Raw genomic sequence first — 18997 nt, forward strand, 5'->3', positions numbered from 1 at the left:
TGATCTATTGTTAGTTCGTAAAAGACTGTTTCCTACTGAAGATTAAACAACGTTTGCAACATCCTGTTTTTCAATAGGTACTTTTCAACAGTAAATAATTATAATTAATTGGGTTTGGATATACTAAAAATGTTTGCTGATGAAAGCTCCCCACAATGTCTTTAGCAGTGTATCCTTTGAGATAGCAGAGAAGTAACGGAGAAGCAAATACTTAGCTGATTTCTCTGACAGTACATGGAATCAAATGATTGTAGAATTTTGGCAAAAATGCGCAAGGAAACAATCAAGGCCAATTAATAGTTGCAATGGCACAAACCTAGTAAAAAAAATATTAAAGTAATTTTAAAATTAAACTGCCAAGAAACTGCTAAAGGTTATTTCAAACTGTATATTGAACCATTTCCGAGCATCAGTTGCGGACAGTGCGATCAATCAGCAATCTCGCATTGGTAACTATTCATTTATGTACCGAACTAGATTCCAATTCATAAAAGTGGCAGTATTTATACGAGAATCCATAAAATCAGTAACATAGCAATAAAACTGGAGGATTTGCCAGGTATTATAGCGCCTGTCTATCCATTCCACAGAATTACAGTCCCCTGCACTATCGCTATGGCATAGATACATCTCAGTCTATTACTTGGCATACAGTCTTAGACTCTATTTCTTTCCAATATATGATTCAGTGTGTGGACCTGGGTAACCTCACCAGAGCTACTCATATAAAACGGCACCCTATGGGTTGATGATCTGATAAAAAGTGGTTTTCCTTCCTGGTACTCAGCTGAGGATGATACCTGCAACAATAAAACATCTATTAGGTATAATTAAATTGGGCAACTTCTAGTTAAATATAAAAAATAATTAATAATGGAATAATAATTATACAATTTAAAAAATCAAATATAAATTATATAGTCTCCACAACATGAATTGTATGTGCAAACAGCAACTCACATGATACATCAACTGCATTTACGATGATGACCAAAAGACATTTCAATTTGTCACCATCCTTACTGGTAGTGATTATTTTTCAGCAATTTCACATATCTTGCTGGTTAGTTTAACTGTGTTATAATTTTCTTTGCACATATTGGGCTCGTTAAAAGTGAACTTCGAAAGTAATCGGCTGTCAAACAATGATTGGCTATTAACACTAGTTGTTTCAAAATGTCTTTCACTGTCCAAGATATAACTTTAAAGATATAGTAATCTCTCACTACATTGTGGTTCAGCATTCGTGACTAGTAATTTCAGTGGGGTAACAAGTTTGCGTCAAAAATTATAGAAAATAAAAGAAATAGTAGAAACTAAAATACATAGGTATATCTTTTTTTTGATACTCAAAGAGATATATGTGTTTGCGCTCAAAATACGATCCCGTCATGAGCATCATTTTGAGCACAGTTTTGCGAAGCGTACCAGTGCACTTCGCAAAACTGTAGAAGTGTACACTTGTACAAGTGTACACTTTTATAATATATAATTGTACAAGTGCTAGAGATACCCTTAATCGTGTCTCTTAAACGCCCTATTATCAAAATATTTTAATAAACATAAAAAAGAGGAACATGCTCACGATTAAGAAGAAAGTGACTTTACTAAACATGAATTTATTAGTTTTTATTTCGCGGATTTTCACTTATCATTGGAGGACACCAAGGGTCACGGGAGGTGACAAGGGGTCACGGGAAGTCACCCATTTCAATTAATAACAAAAAATGAAAGACTGCTCTAGTTTATTCCAACTCACCAGCGTTAACAGGTGACTCAAGATACACAGCAAGTTTTTCAAGACATTTGATCGTGTAAGATGCATGACGAAATATGTTGATAGGATAGACACGCCTTTTGAGCAAACATTATATATACAAAATTTGTTTAAAGGATCTACTTGTAACAAAATTCACATTACATTTATTTGGTATCAAAAGGTTCACCCTGTCTTACTCTGCTGTGTTGTAGGTGCAAAATATGTGGAAATGTGATGACAAGCTCTTAAAAGTCCAAAAACGAACAGTTAATCGCAGGCATCATGAAAACGCCGTAGTTTGGAATCCCTTTATTTCGACGACGTAATCAACTCAACTTGGTTATTGTCTGGACACGTGCTGTTATCACGTGAAGTGAAGGGCCAATAAAAGACTCGATATAAAACGTTTTGTAGCACTAGTTTATGACAAACCTTTTGGGTTCTACCGGAAAGCCCTATCAAATATAGATGCTCGCTACTTTACTGTTTCATTTTAGCTTGGTCTAATCATCTGGTCGTAATCTGATCATGTGACCCATACTTTCTGCCAAATAGCGCGAACAATTTCTGCAGCATTTTTTTACTATTACAGGTGACCAACAGGCTCCTCATGTTTATCAGAGGATGATATGCACTCCTTCGAGTCAAGGTTGAAAAATTAAACAAATTTTTGCAGTAGGTTTTGAGATAACAGTGCTCAAAGTGACAGCATTACAATGCTGATTAAATAGACGTGTAAGAACAATAGACATGGTTCTATTGAATGCGTGTAGTATATTTGTGAAAATATTTTGATGAATGAGGTTGCATGAAAGTGTAAACGGAAGCCATCGTATTCAGCTACCTCCCATTTGAGCTGTTTTGGAAAAGGATTCTAACATACGGCGTTTTCATGATGGCAGCGGATTAACTCTTCGTTTTTGGACTTTAAAGAGCTTGTAATCACATTTTCACATAATTCGCACCTACAATACAGCAGAGTAAGACATGGTGAATCTTTTAATACCAAATAAATGTAATGTGAATTTTGTTGCAAGTAAACTTTTAAACAAACGTTATGTTAAAAAATTTTCTGTATATGAATGTTGTTTGCTCAAAAGGCATGTCTACCCTATCAACATATTTCATCATGCATCTTACACAATCAGATGTCTTGTAAAACTTGCTGTGTATGTTGAGTCACCTATTGACGCAACATGAATTTTGTAGAAAGTCAACCTTTAAGCTGGCGCTTGTCTGAGATGTTTCCCAGTTTCCATTTGCTAGGCTGCTCATGCCTTTCTAGTAAAACTCTGTTCACGTGTGCCCCATCAACTGCGCAGCAATCAGCATAAGAACCGGTCTGTTATTTTATGTAGGGATAAGGAAATCCTTAACCAGGACATACCTGTAACTTTTTAGGGTGATTTAGGATTCCCTAGACATAAGGGCATGTGAATGGGGGTATATTTATAATGTTTGGATTGCAAACCCGTATCGCAAGCAATTTTATAAAAGTTACGCAGCTTTTGCTAATGATGGGTAAACAATTGGCTTATGACAGACTTGTTCAGTGAATGCTACAAATATTTTTACTCGACTCATTTAGGCTAAAGGTCGGCTTCAATTTTTAAAGAGAAACCACTTCGTCGACCATACATCATTGGATGTGCCATGTGAATAGCCCCAATTTTATAGACAGGCATAAGCCAAATGATCGCGTATCTCATTGACACCCCCATTCAATGATAAGAATTTATTGATTCGAAATATTGCTGTATCCTCTTCGGAATTTATATTCCGAAGCACTTTCAAGTGATCAAGGCTGATGCATTGTTGTATATTCATGTTGCTCGAGAAGTTGCTGTACCATGCATATTTTAGCAGTTAGAAATTAGCTAGAAAACTGAAGCAACCGGAGCCCACATTGAAGAAAAAGCTTTTTATGGATTGGACCAAATGAGCAGGCTGATTAAGGAGATACAATTACTGTACATGTAGTCTGGTCTAAACTAAGTACATCCATTACTCAATACCAACCTTATGCTTTTGCATACTATAAGGCTCACATAATTTACTTTAGTAGCAATGATCATAATATTGTCATCAGCATGCTGCCAGTCACGTGTGCTATGAGAGATGATCATGTGTGATATGCACAATTATTCTCATATCTGGAATGGTGGTGGAGTGGTGCAGATGTTAGTGTGCTTGATTGGGAATCCAACTATCCGGGTTTGATTCCCGTGCGATGCAATCTTTTTCTTAACGCTCTTAGCGAGTCTTCTGACAGACAGACACGACATTGTTGTAACGACGACAATAATAAGAGTAAGTTTACGAAGTAACCAACTACTAGCCGATTCCCTTAATCGGATATACAACGCATACATTGTTTCATACAGTGCCAAAGTAGTGTTGTCTTTTGTTGTCTTTGTTTTGTATTGCTTTGATTCACTTCTAGGAACCAACAGATCAATCGTCAATCAATCAACAGATCAATCGTCAATCAATCAACAGATCAATCGTCTTCAAACATTTTTAGATTGACCCTAAGATTGTGTCGTAACGATGGTATCAACTCAACGATTATTTACAAGTATGATGGTTGTGCCTATAACAATCTTCCAAAGTTACAAACATTTAACGACAAAATTAGTGCTTTCTGGGTAGTCTTTGACTATTACGTGTAATACCATAGCATGTGATCTCGCTATTATGTGAGATCACATGTTATGATATCATACATAATAGTCAAAGGCTATTACGTGTGATACAATAGCGTGTGATCTCACATGTGTGGAAGACAAACAAGGGGATAAGTTTTACTTTATAGTCTTGTGTTATGCATTGAGAATTCTACCTAAAAAAGCCAAGTACCGCCAACTTCAAAAATATCTTAACACAACTGCTACAATCAAGGGCTTTCCTTCACTAACCTTTGTAATAGGCACGGTGACATGCTTGGTCTTTCCAAATGGGGCATAAGTGGTAAATACCAGATTTCGTTTGTCCTTCAGAAGAACTAAAGCTTTGATGTACCTTGGCGGTATGTAGAGTACAGCTAATATAGGAAGCATTGCTACAATAAAAATATGTTTGTGCAGTGCATAGCGATCGTTAGAGCGAGTTTGACAGCAAACAGTTTTATGAAGTTGTAAAAATGTACGTCTGTTTTAATTTGGGAGTAATGTACTCTTGAAACACTTAATACTTTAAGCACATAAATTATATAATTTTTTTTATTATTTAGTTCAATACATCAGTCGTGACTTTCGAATGAGCCTATATTCAATACACAAAGAATAATAGAACTATGAAAAACAGGGTGTCAAAAGTACGTCCTGCAATAAAAAACACTTGGTTGCGGTTCCCACAACGTGATGTCATAATTATTATTTAGCCTTAAGTAGTCGATCCCTTTCACTGCCATTGAGGCTGCGCTTTTCTAAGACAATCGGCGCTGTTAAACCCAGAGAGCGCTAATGATAAACTAAGATTCTAGATAATCAACAATGCCCGGAATCGTGCCAATGCCCGACCAATACAAACACATGTTCTAGGTTAATTAATTATGCTTCAATAAATATACTGTCGTTGATAAAGGGAATGAAATCACATCGATTAAATTGTGACCTGCAGTTGCGTGGCCCTAGGACTATGTGTCAATCGCACTTGCGCGAGATCACGCAATGCTTGAAATTAATTAGTCTCAGTCGTGCCCCTCAACATCACAATAAAAAGAGAGGGCTAGTGCATAATATCATCGGAAAAACATAGGTGCTTGGAATCTGAGTTATTTATAGAAATAATCTGAAGCTGGAGAGCTAATGACACTGATTCCTTTGTCATCTTCATTGGTTCTCTGGAGTTGTCCTAGCTTCGCCTGCCACTAGCGTCATTATCGTAGTTGATAAATATAAGCGGTAAGCAATAAAATAAGCGGTAAGAGCACACAACACAGAATATGAAAATTGTTACGTCACAATGTTTGAGCATATACCATTGAACATTTCTGCGGTAGAGTTCTGGGGAAATCCTATAAACACCAACCAATGTCTGTCTCACCATGTGAAACAATGGCTCATTCGAAAGCCAAGACTCTGATGTATTGAAATATATGATAAAAGATTTATCTAATTTAGGTGCTTTAATGTAATTTAATGCTTTATGTTCACTATCACACATTTCAGAAGTAAAATTGTAATTAAAAAACTATTTTATTTGTTTCATGAAGATGTTTAAATATCATGTTAGCCTAAACAGGTATCACACGTCTTCATCAACTTTCATTAATCTTAGCCTACATAAAATAAAACTGTATGTCGACCGAGCTGAAATTATTGTATGAAAAACAGAAAATGAAGGCAAATTTAAATTCACATTAGACATAAATAGTGTGACCTCTCAAACGTTTACCTATGTACTTGATTCGTGGCTTTTGCGGTTAGTGAAAAAGAATCCTTTATAACCATAATAAATGTCTCAAAGGAATGAATATTTAGAAAACAAACATTCAGAAAAAATATATTTAATTTAAAAATCTGTAAAATGGTTTAAATTAAAAATAAAGTAAAACAGTGAAGTTTTGCATAGCTTACAATTGGTACTATCAGGTACAGCTGAATCAGCTGGAGATATCTGATACAAATACATCAGCTATCCAATGCAACTGAAATACATGTGGTTATTGGGAGTTATGTTCCCCATAAACAATGACAAGAAAATGATGTGGAAGCTTATGGGCTCAAACATTTAACTGTTGTTAGAAACTGAAGTAATCGCAATTTAGTTTAAAAAATATTTTCCTCTTTTGAGTTCTTTTAGGTTCTCTACACACGAGGGTATAGAATTGGGTGTGGCTAGATTCCAATCACAATTTAGGAGAAATACTGTAATAGTGGGCACCAAAAAATCGAGTCAAGTAAGGTCCATTGTAATAAGATGAGTGCATGCGGCGATGCATCAACATCAGCCATCTTAATAAATGATCAAATTTTTTATCACTACAATAACCGAAGGCCAAAAATGTTTTATTGTATTCCTTCAAGAGTCATTTATTGAGTTATTCTCTCACCGATTGCTAAAGTGGTATGAAGAAGATAACTCCAAATTCACAGATGCATGTAGTACTCAAAGAAAGCATTACATACATCATTTCCTGATCGGTATTTTTTAAGATAGCGAATCCGAACACACCTTTGATACCCTAGGACACTTATATTTCGCTAGTATTTAGTTTCGTGAGTAGCATACAGAGTAAAATTTCACTGCACCTTAATTTCGCAGCTCTGGTGAGTGCGAAAATATAGTGATGTGAAAATAAATGCAGTGGAACAAACATAACTAGATTCCTCAGGTTCAGTTCACCGCAGGCCTGTATTCCCTAGTTGCAAGTTGGGGCGTCTAATGTTAGGCGACTAGCTATGAACACCTGGGGGTGTTGAGGGGGCGGTGTAAGCCCCCCAACTGGTCTTTCTTATGTAGGGCCTCAGCCGGGCCTCTCGTGTGAAGTTTTAAAACATTTTATCGGAAAGTATCAACATTTTTTTATTTTTTGCGATTAGTTTTGTTTTAGGTGATGTGACTGACGAGACGTTTTCAGATTAAAATAGGCAAAACTTGACCGCAGTTAAAACGCTCAAAAAAAAGACATTTTTTTCTTTTGAGCGTTTTAACAAAGATCAATTCTGCCAATTTTATTTGAAGTTCACACGGTGGTTTCCACGCTTTCAATGGGACATGACCACGCGGATGTTTGGTAAAACTTGATATTTTGCAAACCTTTATAAAGGTTGTTAACAAGAATATTTTGCCACTGATGATGATAATAATGACGCCTAAGAACTACTAAAAGTTGATGTTTGTCTCTATGGCTTCGAATAAAGTAATATTCTACAGCGATAAAAACCGTCTCCATAGCCATTGGGCAAATAACTTTTCGAATAAATGATGTTGAGGTCGAGTTATCTGAAGCAATTTATCATTGCGTGGGAACGGACCAAACAAATCCGTTCGAGTTAACCTCGTGTTTGAGATGAAATGTTACATTTTATCCGAGGGCGATTTATCCAAGTTTGACTGTACTTAGCCGCGGAAAGTTCCTAAAAATTTGGGACGGCTCAGCCGGCCAGCTGCTCCAGGTAATACGGGCCTGGTTCACCGATAAGAAAAAAATTCCAATTTGGGACTAGTTTGTAATTGTGAACCGCAGGTAGAATGGTGTGGGCGAGGTCGATAATGCAATTTGATCGCTTGCTGCCATTTGTTTCTTGGACTATCAATGAACAAAGCTATTTAATTTCGCGGTTTCACTCGTTCGTTATGATAGTTTAGTTTCACACATTAAATTTTCGCGAGAGGATGACTCCGCCAAAACGCGAAAGTTAGATGAGGCGAATACATAAGTGTCCATAAGGGTATGGCAAATTTATAATTTAACTAGCTGTACTACCCGGCGTTCTCCGGGCAATAAAAAAGTCTTTAAACAAAAAATTTTTTTTGTTTAACATACCCTGGGACACTTATGTATTCGCCTCATCTAACTTTCGCGTTTTCGCGGAGTCATCTTCTCGCAAAATTTCATGAGCAAAACTAAACTATCATAACGAACGAGCGAAAACGCGGAATTAAATAGCTTTGTTCATTGATACTGTAGAATGGAATTTTATAACGTCATTTATTTTAACAAAAACGACCACTATAGCATCGTTAAATTATAAACCAACAAAATAATTTGACTGTCAAAATTTATTACATTATTTTGCAATTAATTATGATTATTTTCCCATTAATAATGATTTATAATGATAGGAATTTGATGTCAATGCACATGCATTAGTATCGCATTAGTATCGTTATTGTTTGTTGGGGACATCAATCAATGCAGTGAGCACCGCGTGTTGAAAGAAAATTAAACACACTGACTCTCACAGTACTACACAAGCAGCATGGTTCTGGAAAGGTTTGGATTCACCATTGACACCTCTTCAATAACTTGTAATGATTCAGAAGATGAGGCAATAGAGAAAGAGTTAGCTCTGATAAATAACACTAATAAAAAAGGAAGAGAAGAAGTTATAATAACTACACAGTGCTAGTATCTGTAGCTGTAGTATTACTAGCAGCAGTACCCTAGGACACTTATGTATTCGCGGCATCTAACTTTCGCATTTTCGCGGTGCCATCATCTCGCAAAATTTTATGAGCGAAACTAAACTATCATAACGAATGAGCGACAACGCGAAGTTAAATAGCTTTGTTCGTTGATATCCACAATAAAATCGTCATATTAGCAATGCAGGCAATTTTCGTCTGTGGTTGAGCTCAATGGGAAATTTCTGGTAAACTCATTATAGCTAATACACCGACTGAGCAGCATGGCAAAGTAAATTAAGATGATATCAGTTTAGTCACCGAATTTGTAACTGATGAGGATGAAAGTCTGGTAGGTGAAGTCATAAAATTGAAGAATAATTATTGTAGTGATGAATTTTATTACCAACCAAAAACAATATCAACCCTCATCAGGTCTAACCACATTCTCTTTCACTGCCAACCATGTACAAATTTGCTATCGGCCTAGCAAGGTTGGGTAATTGATTTTATCCCGAATAGATCTATTTGCAAATTCAAATACCAATTACTATATTTGTTTGACTTGGTATTTGGTTTCGAGAATTTCCAGTATTTGGTATTTTATTTGGTATTTGGTTCTTAGATTTCTCAGTATTTGGTATTTGATTTTGTATTTGAGTTTGAAATTTCCCAGTATTACTATTTGCTTTCGTATTTAGTTTCGAGAATTTCCAGTATTTGGAATTTTATTTGGTAATTGGTTCTTAGATTTCTCAGTATTTGGTATTTGATTTTGTATTTGATTTTGAAATTTCCCAGTATTACTATCTGATTTGGTAATTAGTTTCAAGACTTTTTAGTAATTGGTATTTTATTTGATATTTGGTCCAGAGATTTACCAGTATTACTATTTTATTTGATATTTAGTTCTGTGACTTCCTAGTATTTACTATTTGATTTGGTATTTGGTTTGAACAATTGCCAGTATTTGGTATTTCACTTGGTATTTGGTTCTCAAATTTCCCGGTGGTACTATTTGATTTGGTATTTGATTTACAAAATTGTGAGTATTTGATATTTTATTTGGTATACAAAAATTTTAAATGAATTCAAATATTTTATTTGTTTCCAATGTTTTTGGTACCTTGATATAATAGTGTATTTTATTCTTTAGAACTCGCAATCACAATAAGCCATTCTGTATTTGTCTCGATTTTCTGTCAATATTATCTTTATTAAATTTGAACATACTATGAATAATGTAGTACCTTTAAAATTACTGTCAACCATAAACGATTTTTTGTCTACATTATATTGATTCAATTTGAATGTAACATAAATACGTAATAATGTATACATTTTTATATGGGCAGAGTTGTTGGATGTGAACATGATCAGTGATTTTTAAATAATTTGATAATTCAGTCTGCAAATAAATTTAATTTGGTCTTGATATTTTCCAGTATTTAATATTTAGCATAGTTAGCAATGATGTTGATATTGAATTGACATTTCCCATTCTTCAATTTAAAGTCGGCTCCGTAAGATTTTGCATCATTTGATTCTGAAATTTCAGAGTAGCCTACTGTTATTTGATTTGATATTTGGTTTCTAAAATTTCTAGTATTTGGTATTTTATTTGGTATTTGATTCGAAAATTTCACAATATAACTATTTGATTTGATATTTGATGTTGATAAATTGCAGTGTTTGGTAATTTATTTGGTATTTTAATATAAAATTTCCCATTATTCCTATTTGATTTGGTACTGAGATTTCCAAGTATTTGATATTTTGTTTGGTATTTCGTTTTGAAATTTCCAAGAATTACTAGTTGATTTGGAAATTGGTTTCAAGAATTGCTAGTATTTAGTATTTTGTCTTGGGAATTTCACGTATTACTATTTGATTTGATATTTGGTCTGAACAATTGCCAGTATTTGGTATTCCACTTGGTATTTGGTTGTCAAATTTTCCAGTGGCACTATTTGATTTGGTATTTGATTTACAAAATTTTGAGTATTTGATATTTTATTTGGTATTTGGCTCTGAGCTTTTCAAGTATTTGGTATTTTATTTGGTATTTAGTTATGATATTTTCCAGTATTTGGTATTCTAATTGGTCCGCCAAATTGGCCAATTACCCAACACTGCGGTCTAGTGCCAGCCATTTTACCGAAATTGCCGATATTGCTTCATGATATGTACACAGTATTTTTCCAAGTTCAATCTCTACCTAGAACATTTTTGTTACATATTTTATTTTGCCAACATTTCAACCAATATTGCTATGCAAAAATTCAATGTATCTCTACTTGTGCGCGATGATAAAGCTATGTGAAGCTACGATCGATCCGAAGCTAAAACGATCCTCCACAATGTTCCTTACTCTTACAAAACTATTACTTTCACCACTGTCAGAGACAGTGCTGCTACTTTAATTATCTGTATAATCACGAAAATCTAAATATTAATTGGCTATACTGTCATCATCAACTAGTTACCTGTTTTATGACTCGCGCGCGGTAGTTAATGAACTCACACAAAAATGTTCGTTTTTAGATTAGAAATTCTCAAACAAATGTTTAAAACTGCTTCATTGTTTTAGGTTGATTTTATAGAAAAATCTTCGGACAACACTGTCAATTTCATAAAACTCTTAAAGACCGTGGGTTATGTGGTCAACGAATAATAAAATCAGGTTACCACGCAATTGCTGAGAAAGTCCAAAAATGAGTTTAAGGCAGTGGCCCCTAGAAAACGCATAAATGCCTTTATGGCAGCGAAAGGGTTATACAGTTTTTGTTGTGAAGTTGGTTGTTACCTATCTATTTTCTTCTTCTTGGGACTCGAGTGTGAAAGTCACGGCGGGAGGGACCTATACGCCATTAATAGTCCAAGAAACAAATAGCAGCAAGTGATCAAATTGAATTATCGATCTCACCCACACATTTCAACCTGCGGTTTACAAATACGAACTAGTCCTAAATTGAATTTTTTTCTTATTAGCGAACTGGACCTGAGGAATGTAATCTGTTTTTTCCACTGCATTTATTTTCACATCACTATATTTTCGCACTCATCAGAGCCGCGAAATTAAGTTGCAGCGAAATTTTACTCTGTGTGCTACTCACGAAACTAAATACTAGCGAAATAAAAGTGTCCTAGGGTATCATGTATGTATTTTTATACAACTTGTAACTACTGTAATAAAGATGTTCAGCAATTATTAGCAGCAGTTGAGTGTTTGGGAAAACGTTAAAATTAATACCTATACACAACACCGTTGATCGTTAAAATTAAAATACATTAATATAAAAACAAGCTAAATTGTGACAATAATGTTAAAATTTTCAGCGTAATCAAATTCCATTCTACGGTAGTCCAAGAAAAAAATGGCAGCAAGCGATCAAATTGCATTATCAATGTCGGCCATACAATTCTACCTGTGGTTCACAATTACAAACTAGTCCCAAATTGAAATTTTTTTCTTACCGGCGAACCGAACCTGAGGAATATAATTATGTTTGTTCCACTGCATTTATTTTCACATCATGATGTTTTCGCACTCATCAGAGTTGCGAAATTAAGTTGCAGCAAAATTTTACTCTGTATGCTACTCACGAAACTAAATACTAGCGAAATATAAGTGTTCTAGGGTATAAAACATTTACCATTTTAACTTTCCAACTTCATATCGCGAGAAAAGTGTTTTGTGCAGTTTAAATAAATTAAGAGAAAAAAACAAAACAACTATATAGTTTTCAAACTTCGTCAAACAGCTGTAACTTTCGAACTTCATATCAAGAAGAAAATGTTTTGTGCAGGTCAAATAAATTAGGAAACAGAATACAACAAATTTAAATGTAAAATAATTAGCAAGTAATAGTTAAATTGAGTCTGTTTTGCTACAATTGCAATAATAGCTGATTTGGTAGTGATACAATTAATACGAACTAAGAAAACAAAATAATCCTGAATATGTCGAATTAATAATAACAATTCGTGCATAGAAGTGCGTGTATAAAAAAGGTTACTCTTCCAGCAGAACTTTGAATACGATGACTCTGGTACCTCTCCGATACTGGTACAAATGTAAAAATGAGATATCGTAATACCTTTGTCTGACCGAACGGCGAGAGAATGTAAAGGCCAATCCTACTCGAGATAATACAATTGTCTGCGAAAAAAGGATTGACCTTCACAGCAATTTAGCAATTGAACCTTACAAAAAACTGGAAAAATCAAGAAAACGCGAGAAAGCATCGTGTTTCATAAAGCTAAAATGGTTCATAGAGTTAATTAACGTGTTCTTTTGGGTGTGAAAACGGAAAAAGAATGTATACATTATGTAGCAAGAACGATGAAATGTAATAACCAATCATCATGGTTAGATGACTGGCTTGTAAAACTGCTGTCACAATCCTCATGAGTTCAAAACCAGCAAAATGTGGAATTCAAATCCGAAATATTAATAGCTGTAGTTGGACATACCGAAGAACAGATGACAAACTTTGAGAAATATTGATGTACAGAAATAAGAAATGCCTCAAGTATATCAGCCATAAGAAATCTCACCTAATACATAGAAACTGTAAGCAAACATCTTATGATATTTCCCTTCTCTAAACTTGAACATGTCAATCCTAAATCTGCCATACTGGCCACCCTTGTCATCAGGTGCTGGCACGTCGCGCATGTGCTGTCCAACTGCCTCAAAGGTCAGAGCCGTTGTGTAGAGAAAGAGACCAGATGCTGTAAATGCACATGGCATCATTAAACAACCAAAGACCATGATGAAGACTGTAGTCCAAGTCAAGATAAAGAGGCAGGTGTGTATAAGGTTATGTTACCTTCTGCTAGTGCTAACTCTTTCATATAATAATGCCGGCGACTTATGGGATATATTTATGTATTAGTAATCATAAGTAGAGTATCATGTTATACCTTAGATGATACATATACTAGTAATCATAGGTAGAGTATCATACTATACCTTAGATTATATACATACTAGTAATCATAAGTAGAGTATCATGTTATACCTTAGATGATATACATCCTAGTAATCATAGGTAGAGTATCATGTTATACCTTAGATGATATCCATACTAGTAATCATAATTAGAGTATTATGTTCTACCTGAGATGATATACATACTAGTAATCATAGGTAGAATATCATGTTACACCTTAGATGATATACACACTAGTAATCATAGGTAGAGTATCATGTTATACCTTAGATGATATACATACTAGTAATCATAAGTAGAGTATCATGTTATACCCTAGATGATATACATCCTAGTAATCATAGGTAGAGTATCATACTATACCTTAGATGATATACATACTAGTAATCATAGGTAGAGTAGCATACTATACCTTAGATTATATACAAACTAGTAATCATAGGTAGAGTATCATGTTATACCTTAGATGATATAAATACTAGTAATCATAGGTGTAGAGTACCATGTTATACCATAGAAGATATACATACTAGTAATCATAGGTAGAGTATCATGTTATACCTTAGATGATATAAATACTAGTAATCATAGGTATAGAGTACCATGTTATACCTTAGATGATATACATACCAGTAATCATAAGTAGAGTACCATGTTATACCTTAAATGATATACATACTAGTAATCATATGTAGAGTATCATGTTACATCTTAGATGATATACATACTAGCAATCATAGGTAGAGTATCATGTTACACCTTAGATGATATACGTACTAGTAATCATAGGTAGAGTATCATGTTATACCTTAGATGATATAGATACCAGTAATCATAAGTAGAGTATCATGTTATACCTTAAATGATATACATACTAGTAATCATATGTAGAGTATCATATTACATCTTAGGTGATATACATACTAGCAATCATAGGTAGAGTATCAAGTTACACCTTAGATGATATACGTACTAGTAATCATAGGTAGAGTGTCATGTTATATCTTAGATGATATACATACTAGTAATCATAAGTAGAGTATCATGTTATACCTTAAATGATATACATACTAGTAATCATATGTAGAGTATCATGTTATAACTTAGATGATATACATACTAATAATCATATGTAAAGTAACGTACTATGATCTACTTGTAGTTAACACACAGGTCGACAAGAAAACAGATTGATAAATTAATTCTCCCCTCTAAAAGCTTTTTGGAAAGACTAGTAGTGTACTACAATTATCCATGATGTATTGTCCATAGAATAACCAAGTTAGTATTCCCAGTCATACAAAACAAACTTTTGTTGGTAAATTAAAAAAGTGGAAATTAAAAAGTTTCGAAACACCTTAGAGATTTATATTAATTTGTAGGTTTATTTTTTAAAACTTAAGATATGGCCAGAGTTGAGTATATATGCACTGTATGTATCACAAAACTAGACAATAATAGGTCGGTAAAGTACTGAGATAAATGATATGGTGAAAGAAATGTTTTTGTCCTGTTTGGTATTGCCCGTGCAATAAAGGCTACTTATAACTCCAATCTTTAGTTGGCACAGCTAATTAATACGTAAAGTAAATTGAACTTGTGTGAGAATATCAGCACGCTTAACATTTTACATACTGTTGGGTTTAAAGCAATGCAAAAGAAATGTTCTGATATGTGCATTTTAAAATCGGTATAGCTCTTACTGTCAGTAAAAAAATTTTAACAACCCAAGCTTCATTTTTTGGTTAACCTTTAATTAGCAGAGCTTCATCAAAAACCTTACTTTTTCGGCCAATGTATATAAATAAAGTATATATAAAAGGAATAAGAAAAAAAGAAATAAACCTGATGCTATAAAGCATCTCTTGTCTACTTACAAGCTCTAAGAAAGGATTTTATCTCCAATTTGAAAATAAAAGTTGAAAAATAAGGTTGATGATACATGATGAAAATTATTTCAAAAGCTCGGAGAGAATCTGCCACAACAATCATGAATTACTAAGGTAAAGTTTCATAAAGTAGGCCTAACTAATTTCTGCTAAACTAGCACAAGTACCTGTCAAAGCTGACATGACAACACCGACATGCCACCACTTTTTATGTACATAAACCAGTACATCTTTTGATTGTGAGGGAATTGGTTCATTTCCTGTTCTTTTTCCATAAACCTTTCCTCTAACAGGAACAAAACTCTGCAGTCTTAAGGAGAGTGAACGTTCTTGAAAGCATTTCTTGCATATATTCCACAGCCTCATTCTGCACAAGTATAATGCATCCTTATCAAAGCTCATTGTGTTGTCGTTGATTATGCCACATAAGAACAGATATTAAGGCCAGTATTAAATACTTGATAAAAATGTTGATGGTAACAGTGACAATAGCTAATTCTTTGATAATCGGAGTACTTCAACTGCTTGCAAATCATTTGTTGGTAGCATCAAATGTAATTCTTCTAAAGTACTCAAACACTATATATATACACCGGTTAGGGCTTGCTAAAAAAGTTACAAAAGGTGTATATGCATATGCATGTATAATGTGTATGTAATGTGTATAATAATAATGGCATGCTTCTGTCATGTAGTGACAATGCTTGGTAGTGTTCTCTAGTAGAGAAACACACCGCCAGGATTAGGTTTTTATAAGCTACCTTGGGTGGTCCTAAAACTTATCAAGGGCTTCTTCTGAAACTGTCAGATTAATCTGAAGGGATACATTTTTGCAACACGTCCAGTCTGACAGAGCCAGGTAGCCATTTCACCTGTCTAATGTGCGAAGGACAGAGGTGGATCTTTAACGTGCCCACGTTGTCAGTGTGGTACACGGGGCCTCCAAGTTAAGGTCTAGATCCGAAAGACCCAGCATTTTAGGGTTGAAAGTAATGTGCATGCATATATAATAAGTGTATTTACATGGGTATATATAATGTATATATATAATATACATCTTTAGTTTTTATAGAGATTTTTGCTTATTTAATATGCTATTTAATTCAATTGTCCCTACTCTAAATCTTCAAAAATGGTCAAAGAACACATGCCAAGTCTAAATTTAAGGCTACAATTTACTGGCTTATTATCAGATGTTATATGTATTCCAAGAACCAAATCACTGCTTTGCAATGTATTTAAAATGATTCAACTCCGATTTTACTTCAATGCTGTGTTTCTGTTGATTTAACACCTTTCTCTACATTTGCTATCTAAGCTTCAAAAATCATTCACATATTTTTGCTATGTCTGCGTGTCTTGAACTACGTAGCATATATCTAATTTTTTTAACTGGACACTTATATTTGAAGCATTTGTGCTACAAAAGTTTTTGGCTAGCTATACAGAATGCTTAAATTGTTCCTGTTGTTTGCTCTGAATGGCTGTGGAAATCACTCTTCTTCCTTGATTTGTATGAAATTAAAATCGTTTCAGCAAGTGAATACATCAGAATTACTAAAATGCAACTTTGTTTCAGATTTCTTAAGTGTGAACACTAAAAAAAGTTTTGTTTGATAGTTTTTCAAACAGGACAGAAAAGGAAACTACAAAATGATAGATTTTGGGAATGTACATCAACTTAAGATTCTTAAATACATAATTGTTTGTATTTGATACGCCTTCCATTTGTTTAAATATGCTTTTTGCCAGTTTCACTCTTTTACAAAAACATGAAATGATATAGATACTCATTTATTTAAAATTAATTTGATAGCTGCTTAAAAAATAAACAAATTAGCTCCAAATTTTCGCAGATCAAGTTGTTTCAAATCATATAACATAGGAAATTGTATATTGAAATAGGGATAATCGGGTGTATATATCGTAATCGGGTAAAGCCAACAGCTTTTCTACTAAGGCAGTTTTATTAAACGATGCTACATTTAAAATTTTAAGAAATGGTATTTTGGCAATGACCGACAATAACTACTATCTATAAAGGAATATGCCCGAATGTACTAACTTACTCCAACAGCCCACAAAACGCTAACCAATTTGACCTTCACATTGCTGGTTTTATCGAAAGTCTGAAAATGCTAGCGATCTGATAAAACTTATTTTTGCTCTCAAATATTCCATAGAGCTGTCTAAAGTCTAAAGCGCGAATTTTCAGGTTCGCGTATATTGTTTTGAATGACATTTACGTATTTATTGCTATCAAAGCGACAGCTTATTGATCTTCACAAAAAGTGGAATGTACCATTAAAACACTAATGATTTGTACGTGTTAATAATTTTGAGTTTGCACATAAAAAATTAGCACCATTGCATCATTCATTTGTCCGATAAAAAGTACGTACTTCATTTAAAAAAGGTCTCGTTAGTTAGTTAGTGAGTTAGTTAGTTAGTTAGTTAGTTATCTGCTCGCTGACCTTTTCCTAAGGGAAGAGCAACTCCAAACTCTTCAATTCCACCGGTCAGAAATACTCTGTCACATCAATGATATACAGCCCCCCCCCCCCCCCCATGGGGGGCTGTATATCATTGGTCACATCTGGATCTGATTGGAGGAAAGAACCAATTATATTGGTCGTACAATCATTGCAACCACCAAACAGTGCCAAACTAACTGTTGTTGCAAAATGAGTCAACTAGTGCAGCCAGCTAAGACCTGACAAACCAGTGTGCGAACAAGCTGGTGCACAGTGATATAGATTGATACCTTGTGTATTACTGATCAGTTTGTAAAATCTAACATAGTGTACGGTATATAATGTATTTGTTATGTTTTCTTTGTCTCAACCTGATTGTAATATTACTTGTAGAGGGTATGAGTTGGCAGTAATTTCTTTGTTGGTTTGCCATATAAACATAACATAATTATAATAATAATCTTGTTGGTGCAGAACTGCTTGCAATATTCCTGCCTACATAGTTTACATATGTGAATAGCGACTATTACATCAATGTATATAAATCTCAGTGTTTGTCCATTAAATTATAGCAATTGAAATCTAGCAATAAAAACTTTGTTTCACAGGTGATTCGATCTCAGAACCTCCAGGTGTGAAAACTAGAGATATAAACCAGTACACTACAATCACGCAACTGACTATATTGATGAATGATTGTGATGACATTTGTTTACATTGGTTAAAATACTCACACTTGAAGTGCTTGGGCTTATTCAAGGCTGGTTCTCACTGTATTGCCGAATCTAGGCGTTGAGGCCAAAATACTTCAGTGATCATCGATTATAACAATGTTCACAATAT

General features: G+C 34.1%; 1 protein-coding gene across 1 annotated transcript; it reads right to left on the bottom strand.

The window, feature by feature from the left end:
- Window positions 1-207: 207 nt before the first annotated feature.
- On the bottom strand, window positions 208-17795 carry LOC137387801 (uncharacterized). Its single transcript, XM_068074309.1, has 5 exons — window positions 17750-17795; window positions 15848-16047; window positions 13394-13570; window positions 4678-4820; window positions 208-800 (listed from the first exon to the last, which is right to left on the bottom strand). Exons 2-5 carry the CDS (start codon window positions 16044-16046, stop codon window positions 657-659), a joined length of 663 nt encoding a protein of 220 aa, XP_067930410.1. The 5' UTR covers window position 16047; window positions 17750-17795; the 3' UTR covers window positions 208-656.
- Between the last annotated feature and the right edge of the window lie 1202 nt (window positions 17796-18997).

This window comes from Watersipora subatra, chromosome 2 (assembly GCF_963576615.1).
Source record: "Watersipora subatra chromosome 2, tzWatSuba1.1, whole genome shotgun sequence".
Classification (NCBI taxonomy): domain Eukaryota; kingdom Metazoa; phylum Bryozoa; class Gymnolaemata; order Cheilostomatida; family Watersiporidae; genus Watersipora; species Watersipora subatra.